Source organism: Leishmania mexicana, chromosome 3 (genome assembly GCF_000234665.1).
Source record: "Leishmania mexicana MHOM/GT/2001/U1103 complete genome, chromosome 3".
Lineage (NCBI taxonomy): Eukaryota > Euglenozoa > Kinetoplastea > Trypanosomatida > Trypanosomatidae > Leishmania > Leishmania mexicana.
The window spans coordinates 185,333-200,108 of record NC_018307.1 but is presented as its reverse complement, the minus strand read 5'-3'; the positions used below and the strand labels follow the sequence as shown (position 1 = coordinate 200,108).

Here is a 14,776-nt window from a genome sequence, read left to right as displayed (position 1 = left end):
TTGCGGTGCGTAGCACCGGCGTGAATCGGTATCCTCCTTAGCAGTAGAGCGGGGATGATGTTCGTAGAAAGAGGATGATAAAGCCGAGGAGATAGACAATCTGCAGCTCGCGAAGTGCCACCACCATGTAGTAGTCCTCCGGCTCGTAGAAGGTGAAGGCGAAGACCAGCAGAAGAACCGCCCACACCAGCAGCATCGCGAAGGGCGCCCACATGCCACGGTAGCGCAGATACACCTCCATCGCCGACAGGGACACGCCAGGGTAGCCGAGGCGCGGCGGCGGCCGGAGGGCGATCGGGGCCGACGACGGCGTTGTTGTGTCGGTGGCGGCAAAGGTGGTCACAAGGGACGAAGCGTCGCACTGGCCAGATGGCGAGGGCGAGAACCCAGACGAGGTGCGGGGATGAGGATCTGGCCTGCACGACCCCCCATCACTGCTGCTATCGCCAGGGTCGGCCATTCCGTGTTCTTCTCGACACTCGCTTTGCGCGCCTTGCAGCTGCCTGTGACTCAGTCGGCGCTGCCGCTGCACAGCCACTGCATCGGCCGGCACCACCGTCTTCGACAGCCACAGCGACAGGAGGAACATGCGAAGCACGTTGTGGACGCGGCAGGCCATCTCGAAAGCGGTGCGGGTGTATGCGACCGTGTTGCACAGGTTGCCGTTGATGCGCCTCGCGTACGGATTCGCGGTCAGCACCATGCTCCGGCCATCCTTCGCGCACGCGGCGCTGAACACAAACGCCGTGAACATCGTGAGCGTGGCGATGACAACGAGAACGATGTGGTTCGTGGGCAGTGGCGCCGTGAAAGCTATGCCCCACCCCATCGCCACCAGCATCTCCATCGGGATCAGCAGCGTGTCCGTCGCGACTTCGAAGATACTGCACACGAGTGGAAGGCTCTTGTCCATCAAGGAGTCGCTGCGCGCCCCCCGAGAGAGTAGAGCGAACTTCGCGGCGAAGAGGACGCTCAGCAGGCACCTGAGCACGAGAAGGACGAGGACAAGCCACTGGAGCGGTGCGTACATGACGAGGATGTGGCTCTCGGCCCACCACAGCCGCACCGGGTCAAGGAGGTGGTGGCCAACGGCGTTGCTTATGCCCGCCGCCCGAAAATGCCACCACAGTGGCGAAGCGAAGGCGCTGACGGGGCCCGTGCTCGAGCCTCTCCGGTCGTCGTCCAGGTCGTTGGCGACGTAGCGGCGAGCGGTCGAGGTGGCCGAGACATGACGGCGTGGACGGGATCGCTGCCTCCTCTGCCTCTGTCTCTCCCTCTTCGCGCGTCGCTGCTCCTTCTGGCGTCGCCGTCGGCGGGCGGCGCGGCTGTCCTCGTCGCTCGTGGTGCCCGTGGTGGTGGTGAAATCCGAGTTGTCGCCGCCGCTGGTGGTGAAGGAGAGCGTGGAGGGGGTGCGCGCTAATGAAGATGAGGTGGAGGGGCAGCCGCGTCGACTGCTCTGCGCACGGCCACGCCCGCTGGCGCCGCGCCTCGCCTGCGCCTCGCTTGCTGCATCGCTGCTGCCATAGCTGATGACATTATCGTCGTCGATGCCGGACGCCGGCGTGTGGTGGGTGCTTGGATGCGGCGAATGTAAGGAAAAGGAATCTGGCAGGGAGTCGCTGCCTTCGCTGCCGCCATGGCGTCTCTCCACAACCCGCTGGCCCTGCCGCTGCCGCTGCCGCTGCTGCCCGGCACCGCCGCGGCGTTGCCGTCTACCGCTTTCGCCCTCCTCCCTATGAAGAGGCTCGTCTTCGGCGTTGCCCTGGTCACTTTCAGTTGCGCCGCGCTGCGCCTGGGCCTTGCCCGTCCCCGCCACGGATATACTCTCGGGCCCCGATGACGCCGCGGCGGCGGCGGCCGCATATTTCGTCGTCTTACGGTTTGGGGTGCTCATCCCGCGCATTTCTTCGCCACCGTCGTCGTCTTGGCGGTGGCCGCCGCCCCCGTCCCCGCCCGCCGCGGCGCTGCCGCTCCGCCGCCCGCGCATGCTACCGCCTCTGTTCTTGTCAGCACTGCGCTGGGCAGATCCCGTGCTCGCCCGCCTCTTCTTGTCTGGTGCGCGTGCACGACCTGGGCTGCTACTGCTGCTCTCAGCACCGCCACCACGACGGCGCCGCCCCCGCCACTTGCTGTACGGGACAATCATTACGAGGAGCACGATGAGAAGGAGGGCGTAGCACACCAAGAAGAACAGGTGCATGATGAAGGTGGCGTAGTGCTGGCCGCTGCCGGGGTAGTTGCCAGGGTTCAGGAAGTTCACCTTCACTGAGAAGGAAAGTGGCACACCAGAGCACTGCGCGACGACCGCGACCACGCGAGCGGCCGGGTAGTCGTGGGTGACCACCACGGAGGACTGTAGCCAGTCCGTGGAGCTGCCGAGGCTCCAGGAAGAGGCCCGCGCAAGCAGCGGGTTGAGGGAGATGGTGTAGAGCGCCGGCGCCGTGCACACCTTCTCGGGGTCTGCCGGTAGCTTGAACGACTGCCCAGCGGCCAGGTTCTTGGTGGACGCACCAGTGCTAGAATCGCCGCTTCTGGTGCTCGGGTCGCTGGAGAAGACTGCCGAGTACGTGGCCGACTCGGGCGCTGCGGTGGGCGTGGCACGTGCCGTCGAGAGAGTCGCTGGAGTCGGTGTGCCTGTCAGCTGATACCACACATCGAAGCTGAAGATCTTCACGACGACGGAGCTGCCGAGTTGCATGTAGTTCACCGTGAGGGTTGTGCTCGGGCCGCCAGACGGTAGGATGTTCTTCGGCGGGGGCATGCTTGTGGCGCAGGACGGATAAAGAGGCCCAGTCGAGGAGGCCGCGGACCGGCCAGCAGCCGCCTCGCCGCCATCTGTCGGCTGTGCGCTGGCCTTTGCCAAGACTGCGTCGTTCTTCAAGAGCCCACGGCGTGGCTGCTGCTCCTGCTCCTGCTCCTCCTCCTGCCGCTGGTGGTGGTGGCGTTGGTTCGCAAGATCCATCATCATCGACATCAGCGACGGGGCGTTGTACGCGCAGTGGAGCCGCGGTTGATTCCAGAAGAAGAACGCCGACCGCAGCGTGATGTTCGGGTACGCCCCATCGCCGTCCCCCTCAGCGCCGCCACGAAGGCGGCCATCCGCGCCCGTGGCGGAGACGTTCAACGCATAGGCATCAACGTATCGGTGGAAGGAGTTGTAGGCGTAGGACGGCGGCACGGCTCCGTCGACGGTGGTTTGGATGGTGCAGCCCTGCAGCATGAAGAAAAAGTCGTCGGTGTTCAGCACTTGGTAGTAGTAGGTGAGCGCGTTGCGCGAGCCCGAAAGTGCGTTGGTGAGGTCGCCGGGCACCACGTACGCGGCGCTCGCTGCAGACGGCGCCGCCGCCGCTGAGGTGGCCGTTGGGATACCCCGGCGCGTCTCCCCCTCCGTCACTGCCGCTCTGCCTTGCCTCTCGAGGGGTCTCGTGGAGCTGTCCACACCGCCTCGAACACCAGCACGACTCGCCGCCGTGGCATCCACGTTACCCCCAGCCAGGAGCGACCACAGCGGGTAGTACGGACAGGCAGAGAGGTCGATGGTCGCCGCGTGGGCCGTCGAGGATGTCGGGGGCACCGCCGCCTCTCTCAGCGCGTTGCCACGAGTAGAGGGGGGTTGCGCTGGCAAAGATGTCGGTGCTGCCGTCGCGCTCAGCACGCACACGCCATCGACGTAGTCGTTCGTGTGGAAGGCCAACGTGAGGTCGTACTCCACTGCACGCACAAAACGAAACGGTGCATAGGAGGAGGCGGTGGCGGCGGTGATGGGGGGACGTGCTGGCGGCAGCCGCTGCGATGATGGTCGCGTTGGGTCGTATAGCAGGAGCGGCAACAGGAGATACAGGACACACACGGATGCGCGCCTTGTGAGCCGCAGTGCGCGCCGAAGGCGCTGCATCCATCTCGCTCCGAGAGAGTCCCCGCGACATAAACCGCGGACACTGAGGGACGTGCTGGTGTGCTCAGCGAGAGCAGCACTGTCGGAGGATGAGGCGGTGGACGCTGATCCATCGGATGTAGACGCGGGCGTCGTCCTGTTCATAGGATGACTGCCCGAGAGTTGGTTTATACACTCTCCTTCGAGCGTGGATGAGGAGCACAGCGCCGTGCTGCACGTGGCGTAGGCTGCCTCGGCAGCCACAGTCGCTATCATGCCTCTCTTCATCGCGGTGTTGGGGTGCGGAGGGGGTGGAGAAGGGAGGGCGTGGAGAAGGAGCGAGCAGAAATTTGCGGTGCTACAAGACAGTGGGATGGGGGCTCGCGGGTACGTGCGTGTGCGGCCTCGTGTCCCCCCCCCCACCCACCACCCTCCGCACGCGGAGGGTGGTGGTGGTGAATCACTCGATGTGCGGTGGCCTGCCGCTGTGGCGCGTTCCGTTTTCTCTCTAGTTCATCTGCTTGAGCGCGTGCATGCGGAGAGACGGGGGGGGGCGGCGGAGCGCCACACATACATAAACCCCCCACACGCGCACGTGCACGCGAGCGCAGTCAGCACGGATCGGCTGCTTCTCCCTGCAACGCCACACCGACCCAGAGAGGTGGAGGGAGGGGACGAGAGCAAGTCACGGTAGCGTACAGGTGCAGACGGGCGTGTACAGCGTACTTGGAGATAGAGAGACACATGAACGGACGACAGTGCAGGAAGCGGGGTGGGTGGGTGGGTGTACTGTCACGCGCGGCGAAGGGGATGGCTCGTGTGTGTGTGTGTGTGCATGTGTGTGCGCGTGTGTGCTGGGGGGATACACTGGGGGTTCTGCGGAGGAGGCGAGACACACATACATAGAAAAGCGTGCGCATGTGAGGCCGTGGCTGTGATGGCCTCGTTGCACGCCTTTTCCTGTACAGACGACACGCGAGGATACCACCAGCCCTGCCGCACCGTCACTTCGGCTCTCGCGCAGCCGTGGCCGCCGTCAACCCTCTTCTTCCCATCGCCACGGCGTGTGCATGCGTGCGCCTGCACTGTCTCCCCCCTTCTCCCGAAAAAAACACACCACACCCCTCGTCAGCCGCTCATGCGAGCGCCGACCTCCTCCGAGAGAGACCGGGAGGGGTGGGGGATGGTGCGTGTCCGCCGTTGATGTCTCTGTTAGGAGAGAGCGAGAGGCATGCCACGCGTGCCCCCTCCTCCCCCTGTTCCGAGTGGCCGGCCACCACCCTCACACGTACGACTACACCGACACCAACACGCGAACATGCGCACACATGAACCGCCCACAGCATCAAGCAAAGGGGTCGGACAACACCAACGGCCACCATACCATCATCCATGGTCCAGGAAATAACTATCATCACGGAGAGGGAGGAGGAGCGTGGCGGCGCCATGACGGGAACGACAGCCGCGCACACGGCCACACAAAGACCGGACAGAGAGGCCCCCCCCCGTCCTGTCGCCGTCGCCACATCATCGTCGTCAATCCCTTTCCTACTGGTCCGAGTACTGGTGCGCCGTCCCCTCCAGCCGCTTCATGTCAGCCACCTTGCGGACGGCCTTGTTGAAGTCGTTGTTCTCGACGTAGTCGCGGCCGGCGCGGATGGCGAACATGCCGGCCTCCGTGCACACGTTGCGCAGATCGGCACCGTTGAAGCCCTCCGACAGCTTCACGACGCTCTCGAAGTCGATGTCGCCCTTTTTCGTTATCTTCGCCGAGTGGATGCGGAGAATGTCGAGTCGCCCCGACTCGTTCGGCAACGGGATCTCAATCTTGCGGTCGAGGCGGCCGGGCCGCATCAGCGCCGCATCGAGCGTGTCGGGGCGGTTCGTCGCCATGATCACCTTCACCTTGCCTAGCTTGTCAAAGCCGTCCATCTGGTTGAGCAGCTCCATAAGCGTGCGCTGTATTTCGCGATCGGAGGACGAGCCCTCGATGCGCTTGCTGCCAATGGCATCCACCTCATCGATGAAGATGATGCACGGCTCATGCTCACGCGCGTAGGCGAACATCTCGCGGATGACGCGGGCGGACTCGCCAATGTACTTGTCCACAATAGAGGAGGCGACGATCTTGAGGAACGCGGCATCCACGTTGGCGGCGATGGCCTTCGCCAGCAGCGTCTTGCCGGTGCCGGGGGGCCCGTACAGCAGCACGCCCTTCGGCGGCGCGATGCCGACGCGCATGAACAGCTCCGGGTTCGTCAGGGGCAGCTCGATCACCTCACGCATCTGACGCATCTGCGGCTGCAGCCCACCAATGTCTTGGAAGGACACGTCCTTGTCACTGGACATGTACTGCATGCTGTACACCTGCGGGTCCACCTCGCGCGGCAGCACCTTCACGATCGTGAAGGTGGTAATTTCTAGCGCGACACGAGCGCCGAACTTGAGCTTCTCCGGCTTGATGCTCTTGCGGTAGCCGACGAGGTGGCGCGCACCGCTGATGCTCTTCACGATGAAGCGCTCCTCATCAACGCGCTTGAGCACCTCCCCCACGTAATGGCCAATGCTGAGGAGGGCGTTGACTTGATCCTCCACCTTGTCCAGCTCCCGCTGCTGGAGCTTGACGTCGTCGTTCACCTTCTTCAAGCGAGCCTGCGTGACGTTGCGCTCCACGGTCTTCTTGATGGCTTCGTTGCGCAGCGCCTCGCGCTCCGGGTCGAAGGGGGCGTTGCTCTGCATTGTGTGTCTGCCGGCACAGGGGAGGGGGGAGGCGGGCGAGGTCGGGTGTGCGGGGACGGAGTGGGGACAGAAGAGGAAAAGCACTGGAGGACCGCAGGAAGCCAAGAACAATGAATGCCGCCCTCGGTGTATACCTCACAGGACGGGCACAGGTGATAACAGAGAAACCCTTGACGGGGAGAGGCACCTCTGAATCCGTGAGCAGCACCGCTTGCCGGGTCGCGGGTCGGAAGGGCTACGCACACGTGGGGGTCTGTCTATGTATGCCGCGGTACGTGTCTCGCCGTCGACGTGCTTGGGACACGCCTGTGAGGGGGTGTATCGACAAGTGCGCGTCAACCACGCGCACACACGCAACGGGAGGGGTGACAGGTGACGTACAAGGAGAGGATGAAGATGTGCCGGTGTGCACCTACACGTGCGCACGTTTTGGTAGCCAGAGAGGGGAGGGGGAGGTGGGGTGGGGGGGGGGGACTGTTGCGTGCGGTTTGTGGCGCGGTGTGAGGAGAGCTGGGTGGGTGGGTGGGCCACTCTGTGACGCTTCGCTGTTTTCTCCAGCGAGAAGAGAAGCGCGCGGGCGTGTGCGCGTGGATAGCGTGCAGGTGGAGCCCGCAGGAGCATACGTAGGTACGTGAGGGAGGGAGTCGGGAATAGGGACGATGGAGGGGAAGAGGTGGTGGGAGACACACATCGCTCTCTGTGCGTCAGTGTGCAGCAACGCGCGCTTGAGCTCAACGGTGGCCTTCACCTCACCTCGCACATCCCTCGCTCAAGGCGGCGGCGGTGATGACTTGGGCCACTGGCGCTCCCCATGTTCCATGCGAAGCTGCGCAAGAGGCGAGAGACAGGGTGGTGGTGGTGGTGGTGTGTGTGCGCCCGTGGCTGAGCATCGATCACGCATCTGTACACCGCCACCGCTGTGTCTGCGCCGTCCTCCGCACCCCCTCCCCGCGGGGTGTTGCTGCTCTCGACACATCTTGCTCCCCTTCCCCCCCCCAAACCGGTCTCCGCTTTCATCTCTGTGCTCCTGCTTCGCTTTCTTTGGTCTTTTATCCGACGTGTGCGCCTGCTCCGCTTAGTCATGCTGCAGCACGCACACGCGCCCTCGGCCACCGAGTAGGGCGCATCATCACTGTGACAAGAAGCAATAGCAGGCCAAGACAAGGGCGTGGATGGGTGGCGCCGTGGCAGCACATCTCCCCCACACTCTCCGTCCTCGTCGTCTCAGGCGTACATCACTGCCGGCCCGCCCACCATCTCTCGCCCTCTCTTGTCCCCTCGTCAACCCCCACCGACTTTTCTCCCGCCACCTGTGGCGGGCGTGTCAGTCCTCCATCAACTGCTGAAGGATGATGGTCTCTTCGGCAACGCCGGGGGCGAAGGCAGCCGCCAAGTCCGCCGGCGTGCGCAGAGGCCGGTTCGACTCCACGGCGTACACAACCTCCCAGCGAACTTCGTGGTCCACTGCGGCGATACGCTGATGCAGCTGCGCCAGCTCTGTCCGTACCGCTGCCAGCGTCACCGCCGCCGCCACCGCGGCCTCGGAGGATGGCGCGCTGTCTGATGTTGACCCGTGATTTTCGCCGAACTTGGCGAGCTGCGCCAACGCGAACTCCTGCAGCATCGACGCTTGAAGCATGTGCACACCGTCCACCATCGTGCACTTGCAGAGCTGCTGCTGTATATATGCCGCCACCGCGGCAAGGTCGCGCAGAGCGGTGCGGACACCCGACTCTTCCTCCACTAGCGGCAGGGACGGCACTGGGACCTGCGCCGCTGGCGCGCTGGGCGACGTGCCGGCCGTTGCGGCCGTCACGCGAGCATCAGGGGCATCCTTTCCACCGCCGCTGTCCTCTTCGTTGTCTTCATCCATGCCGTAGTTCCATTGGCGCCGCACCGGCCTCTTCCCCCTTGCCGTGACCGTCCCCGCCGTGCGCGTCGCGTCGGTGCCGCCGCCAGCAGAGCTGGTGGAGGGCACTGAGGTGGTGGCCACCACCCGCGCCAGCGACTGCCGCAGCTGCGGATCTCGAACAACGTCCCACGCCGCCTCCGAGCCCGCCTCTGGTGTGCTGTCCGGGACACCACTAGCGTCGCTGCGGTCGCGGATAAGCCGCCGAAGAGAGCAGATGGGTCCTGCGGCCTCGTCGAGAGCGCGGGCCATGGCGCTGTCCGCGAACACGGCGACTACTTGCATGCGCTTGTCCACCTGGAGACCCACGGGGCCGAGCGCGCTCTCTTCACCTACGCCGCCGCGACGGACGGTTGCTGAAAGGCGCAGCAGCGGGAACTGGCGGACGCTTAGCGTCACGGACTCGGGAGGGAGGGCTGGCATCGGCGTCAGGCCACGCCCCGACTCCTGCTGCTGCTGCTGCGCCGGCTGGGCAGCCGTTAGCAGCGCTTGCCGCAGCTCTGCGTGCGAGCGAACCGCGGTGCGGTTAACGCCCTCCACGTAATAGAGGTGATGGGCGCGCCTTGCCGCCGAGGTCGACGCCTCTCCCCGTGTTGCCGCCCCCGCCGCGGCGTTGGAGGCCGGAATGGTGCGCAGGGTGTCGGCGATGCGGGTCGCCTGCGACTTCTTGCCCGCGAAGACGTGGAAGCTGAAGTACTGGTTCTGCTGTATCGCCTTCAGCCGCCGCGTGCCCTGCTGCAGCCGCAGCCCCCACTTGTCCACTGTCGCGCTCGTGAGCAGCAGACGGTTGATGGCAACCGTGACGACGCTGCGCGAGAGCTGCGCCTCTGTGATGGGCCGCACCGGGCAGCGCTCTGTTGCGAAGCCGGCCAGAAGGGCCGTGTCCACCACCGCTGCTGCGGCTGAGGGCGACAGCGCAGCAGACGGGGACGCGTCTGACGACACAGGAGCGTCGCTGCGGCCGCTGGGCGCAGCAGCTGCAGGCTGTAGCCCCTGGCCCGTGGCTGGCGAGCTGCAGAGTCGGTAGCTTGAGGCCTTGCGCTCTAGGGTGAGGGTGAGAAAGTGCTCCTCGCTTGATGCTGACGTGCTCGCATGTGTGCCGCGATGGTCACCGCCTCGAGGCGGCTCGACGACGTCTGGGGACGCCAACGCCGCGTCCAGCGATGCCTGAAAGTCCGCCATCGCACGCGCCGCTTCCGCCTTGTGGCGCACCGGCGTGCTGTGGATGCGCACCACATGGTACATGTCGTTCACAACGGGCATCAGTGCTGGATCAAGGTCGCTCAGCAGCTTCGAGGTGCTGTAAAGGGGGCGATCGCCCTCGCCGCTGCTGCTGCTGTTAAGGCGGGGGAACGCTTCGCCAGGGGCGATGGAGGCAACGGTGCAACGTCCACCGCCATGCCCCTGCGTGTCGTGTGTGTCCGAGTTAGTCATAAACCGCCACATTAGATTCGCGAAGTTCACGAGCGTCATGTCCGTGCCGTCGAGCTGCAGCCCCCAGGAGCGGTGCGCCTGCACCTGGCGACGGTGCTTCTTGAGGACGACGGTGACTCGGTACGGCAAGTCCTGCACCCACCGCCGTGTGTCGGGGCTGACCTCGCTCAAGGCACGCCGCATCGCTGCTTCTGCTTCGTGCCGCCGCTGCGGTGGCATCGCAGCGGTGCTCTGCGGGACGACACCTCGCGAAGCAGTCGAGCCGGCGTCGTCGCGCTTCGTAGGCGCACCCATGCTGTCACTGGGATCAGACTTCGCGCGCGGCGACACGTCAGCGCTGCTGTTCTCGGCGGTGGCGCCTATCGGTACTTCGAAGGTGAGCCACACCTCGCGGGACTTGGCAGCTTCGGTGAGCAGGGCGGCGGCCACGTCGCGCTGGGTGGCAACCGACTTCGCGTTCACCTTCGCCAAGCGCCACTTGCACGCCTTCAGCTGCGACGCCGCCGGCGGCGTCGCAGCTGAAGGCGGGAGCGCCACTGCTAGTGCAGCCGGTTGCAGGCGCACCAGCGGAGACTGCGCAAGAAGTTCAGTAAGCGCGGCCAGCTGCTGAGGGGCTGTGTCTGTGTCTGTGTCGACGCTGCCACGAAGTGCGGCCCGCAGGAACTGAAGGATGGGCAGCGTTGACGACGACGACGACGGCGGAGCCTGCTCGTCCATCGGGGCACTCTGGGAGATCCACGAGGATGGCCACGGGCAAACCTCGGCTTCGGCCGGCATGGCCACTGCCGTTGTCGATGCGCTGTTCACAGCGTCACAGGCCTCGCGGGTCGCGCTACACCACACTGCGGCCTCTCGCAGGAGTGACGCATCTTCGATGCCGACGAGGTGAAGCGATTTCGTCAAACGTACGCCCCAGCGCTGCTCGTCATGGCGGCGCCTCAGCCGCCAGCGCATGCACACCGTGCGCGCAGACACCATCGCTGTGGCGGCCGTCGACGCCGCAGACGGCATCGAAGGGGTCGGACCAGTCACCGAGGCCTCAACTCTCCCAGAGCCGCCATGCCTCTTCGCCTCCAGCATCCCCGCCGGAGGCAGCGCCGCACCTCCTCCTCGCTCCACCCCCTTAATAGGCGCATCTTCCTCTAGCTGGAGAGCGGCGGCGGCCATATCGAGCTGCGCACCGCGTCGATGGCGCTTGTACTGGTACTCAGCACACTGCTCCTGTGTGTCGTGGTCTCGGTTGTAGCAGGTCGAGCAGTACACCGGCGCCGTCAGTAGCTGTGTCTCTGGATCAAGCTCGCGCCGCATGCGGTGCACCTTGTGCTGCAGCGAGCTGTCCGCCTCCGTCTCTATGCCGGAGAGCACAAAGTACTCGCGCAGCATGTTCGACAGACCGGCGAGGTTGTGCTCCACCACAGCCCGGATATACACCGAGTACACGCGATCGCCCACGACGGCGGTGTCACAGTGCGGGGCTGCTTGGACCAGATCTCCGTCGAGGCGGCGGTGGGCGTGGCCGAGCACGACGTAGTCGTCTGGCGAGGGAACGCTGAAGAACTCCTCGGAGAGGATGCCGGAGGCGAGGCGAGCGCCGAGGGTTGTGCGCTCCAGCACGACGCTTGGTGGTAGAAGATGACTCGCGCGGGTCAGCTGCAGCGCTGTTTGGCGCGGAGCGTTGCCGCTGCTGCCGCTGTCGTCGTGGAGTCCTGCTCCCGAGGACGGCTGCTGCTGCTGCGCGCCATCGGCGGCCAGCCAGCGGTCATTCGTGAGCAGCCGTGCCGCGTCGAAGTGCAGTGCGCGCATGGGAGGCTTGTCTTCCAAGATGGCGAACTCCAGCTCCAGCGGCCGCACGAGCAGGCGGCGGAAAAGCAGCGGTGAGACGTCGGCTCTGACGTCTAGCAGCAGCCGCACCTCGTCGGTGAAGCCGAGAAGCAGCTGCGGTGCGTGCATCGCCCGCAGCAGGGCCAGCATGTTCGTGCGCGTCATGATCGGATGCCCGGTGGACTCGTCGGCGAAGAGATGCTCTGGGTAGCGACCGCGGAGGAAAGGGATGAAGATGTCTTCCATGCACGCCGCCTGCGCTTCTGCAGACGTCGTCACGACCATCACGTGCTCTGCTTTCACTGTCATGATGCCGCGCCGATGCACGTCATCGCGGTACTCTGGCTTCAGCACGACATCACCGAGGCAGACCTCCCGCCCTGCTTTGCGGATGCGCTGGCTCGCCATAGTGTTCCAGACAAGCCCGCGCAGCGCGTTGATCCAGCGGCGACGCCACACATATGGCGTGCGCACCACCGTTGCATGCCAGTCACCGTTGCATTGGATAAAGGCCTTCAGCACCTGCCGAACGGTCACATCGGTGCTCACGTGATGCGCGTGCTGCGCTGTCGCCAAGTTGGGTCGCCTCAGGAAGCGGGTCAGCGGCACCGGCGCCTTGCGGCGCTGCAGCGCGTTCAGCAGTGCAGAGCGGAAAAAGTTGTGCAGCACGTCCGTCGCGGCACGCGCCAGAGACGCCTCGCGGTTTGCACAGAAGCAGATGGCGCCGACCGTCTGCACCGCGCGCAGGCGGTGCTCAAGCTGCTGCCGGGTCGACACGCCGCTGCCGCTCGCAGCACTGCACACACGCCGCAGAAGCACTTCGGTGTGGTACAGGGGCTGCCAGCGGGCGAGCTCGCGAAACAGGCGCTGCGACGTCGGCGACGGCGACGACGCGTCCGGGCCGCCAGCGGGGCCGCGCTCATCCTCGCGTACTTCGTGAATGTCGCTCACGCGCAGGACGAATCCCGGGTGCCGCATGGTGTTGAGCAGCAGCAGGTGCTCACGCCGCACGCGGTTCGCGGCGATGGCGCACATCACCGTGCTGCACGACATCTTGCTCGCGGCGGTGTGCATCTGGAAGGAGCGCTGAGGAATGCCGAAGAGACCAGCCAGGTGCCCGATGGCGTTCTGCGAGGAGATGTTCTCGAGGTACATGTGAAACACGAAGGCCGGGGATGCGGAGTCGGGGCCGGAGCTGGACGTGCAGGGGCTCGCGTGGTTGGCCGGGAGCGACTCCGTAAAGGCGGTCACCGGCAGCGGCGCGGTGTCCAGGTAGCGAACTACATCGGCCAAGGTCAGGTGGGGGCGGCGGCCACGACTGCTTGCGGCAGGCTCGAGTGACGGCGACGCGCGTGGCGGCTCCGACACTACAGAAGGGTCACCTCCCCCCGCGTAGCCCTCACCGCCCACCTCCGTCTCTGCTGTCTGCTGCTCGGCAGCAATCAACGCGCGGCGCAGCGACGGCACAAGGTCGACTTCGGTCTGCTGACGTAGACGCAGCACGAACCGCAGCAGCAGCGCGCAGTCTTGCGGCGACAGCGGGTGCAGCTGCACGACCCCGGAGGCCGGCACAAACCACGGCCGCTCTGCACCAAAGTTGAGCTGCAGCGAGAGACCGTCCTCCTCCGCGTCGCTGTCGCCAGCGTTGCCGTCACCAGACGCCGGAGCATCGCTGGCATCGCCATCGGCCGCCTCGTTTTGTCCTTCTCCTGCGGTCGAGCTGGCAGGCACTGAAGCGGCAGCGGAAACAGTGCGAGCAGGGGCAGTGGCGTTGGACGGTGTCGGTACTGGGTTGCCAGCCTCGGCATCAAAAGCCGCAAAGCTCGCCTCACTCAAGTCCTCGTCCAGGCTAATCTCCACACACGCCTCGCCGTTGATGACGACCACGGCAGCGTCGCCGGATGCGGCCGCCGAGTCTGTCGAGGGGTGGCTGGCACCAGCGTTCATCGATGGCGTGGTCGCACTCGTACTGTTGCCCTGCTTCCGCGCAAAGTACGTGCTGCGGTCCAGCTCCCGCACCACAGCGTCGCCGTAGTGCACCTCATGCAACGCTGGCAGACGCGGCAACTCCGGCAACAGCCGTTCCGTGATACCCACACCAAACTCGGCTTCGGACAGACTTGGCTTGCTGCGGCGCCGGTCGATCCGCTCCAGCTGCACGTGCGTCGGCCTATCCCTGCCGCGTGTGCTCACCTCCGCTTCGTGGAGGGCCTTGAAGTGCAGTGCTGCGCCTGGGTCCACGATCGTGTCCGGTGCCGCGGTGGTGGCGCCGGTAATGGACAGCAGCGACGACGCGAGCATGGGGGTGGGCGTCCGCGTAGATGGTGCCGGGCTAGCAGGTGCAGGGCGCGTTGCAGTGATGGTGAGGAGACGCTCCACCTCATCCACATCCTTTTCTGCAGCCGCATGTGCAGCAGGGCTTGGCACCGTTGCACCCTTGCCGGCATCGGCTTCGCAATTCGCAGCTGAAGACGGAGGACCGAAGTTGTGCGTGGGCTGCCGCGATGTGGTTGCGCTGGTGTCCCTGGGCGATCGGCGCGCCGCCGAGGACGAGGACGAGGGAGAGGAGACCCACCGAACCGCAGTGGCTGCCAAGGTTCCACGTTGAAGCAGACCTCGAGANGGCATGGTGTATGAGGGATGAAAAAATCACAGTCTCTACCGATTATGCAGTTGTCGTCGTGAGCAGACGGAATTTTAGAGCGCGGGTGTATGCGGGATATGCGCGGGTAGGTGGGAGGTGCGTGTGTGTGTGTGTGCGTGTGCGTCTCTGTGCTCTCTGCATGCACCCTCCTCATCCGTGCCCCAATGCGTGGGTGGAGGTGCCTCGAGGGACGCCCAGACCCAGATTGACACGGGAATCGATGCACGGCGGAGAGACGATGGGTTTATCGCCCGTGGCGGTACGGCTTTACGCGATTTCGGAGGTCCACCGGCCTCTCCACACCGCTCACGTCCTTATAGAGCTTTGTTACGTGACCCTTTCTCGTGCTCCCGAG

At 65.3% G+C, this 14,776-nt stretch overlaps 3 protein-coding genes across 3 annotated transcripts; all 3 read right to left on the bottom strand.

Moving 5' to 3' along the window:
- Positions 1-37: 37 nt before the first annotated feature.
- On the bottom strand, positions 38-4,039 carry LMXM_03_0550 (conserved hypothetical protein; the record flags this gene model as incomplete). The annotated part of the gene is made up of 1 exon (XM_003871674.1): positions 38-4,039. One exon carries the CDS (start codon positions 4,037-4,039, stop codon positions 38-40), a length of 4,002 nt encoding a protein of 1,333 aa, XP_003871723.1.
- Positions 4,040-5,422: 1,383 nt separating this feature from the next.
- On the bottom strand, positions 5,423-6,613 carry LMXM_03_0540 (putative 26S protease regulatory subunit; the record flags this gene model as incomplete). Its single annotated transcript, XM_003871673.1, has 1 exon — positions 5,423-6,613. The coding sequence occupies one exon, from the start codon at positions 6,611-6,613 to the stop codon at positions 5,423-5,425; it is 1,191 nt and encodes a 396-aa protein (XP_003871722.1).
- Positions 6,614-7,937: 1,324 nt separating this feature from the next.
- On the bottom strand, positions 7,938-14,078 carry LMXM_03_0530 (conserved hypothetical protein; the record flags this gene model as incomplete). Its single annotated transcript, XM_003871672.1, has 1 exon — positions 7,938-14,078. The coding sequence occupies one exon, from the start codon at positions 14,076-14,078 to the stop codon at positions 7,938-7,940; it is 6,141 nt and encodes a 2,046-aa protein (XP_003871721.1).
- Between the last annotated feature and the right edge of the window lie 698 nt (positions 14,079-14,776).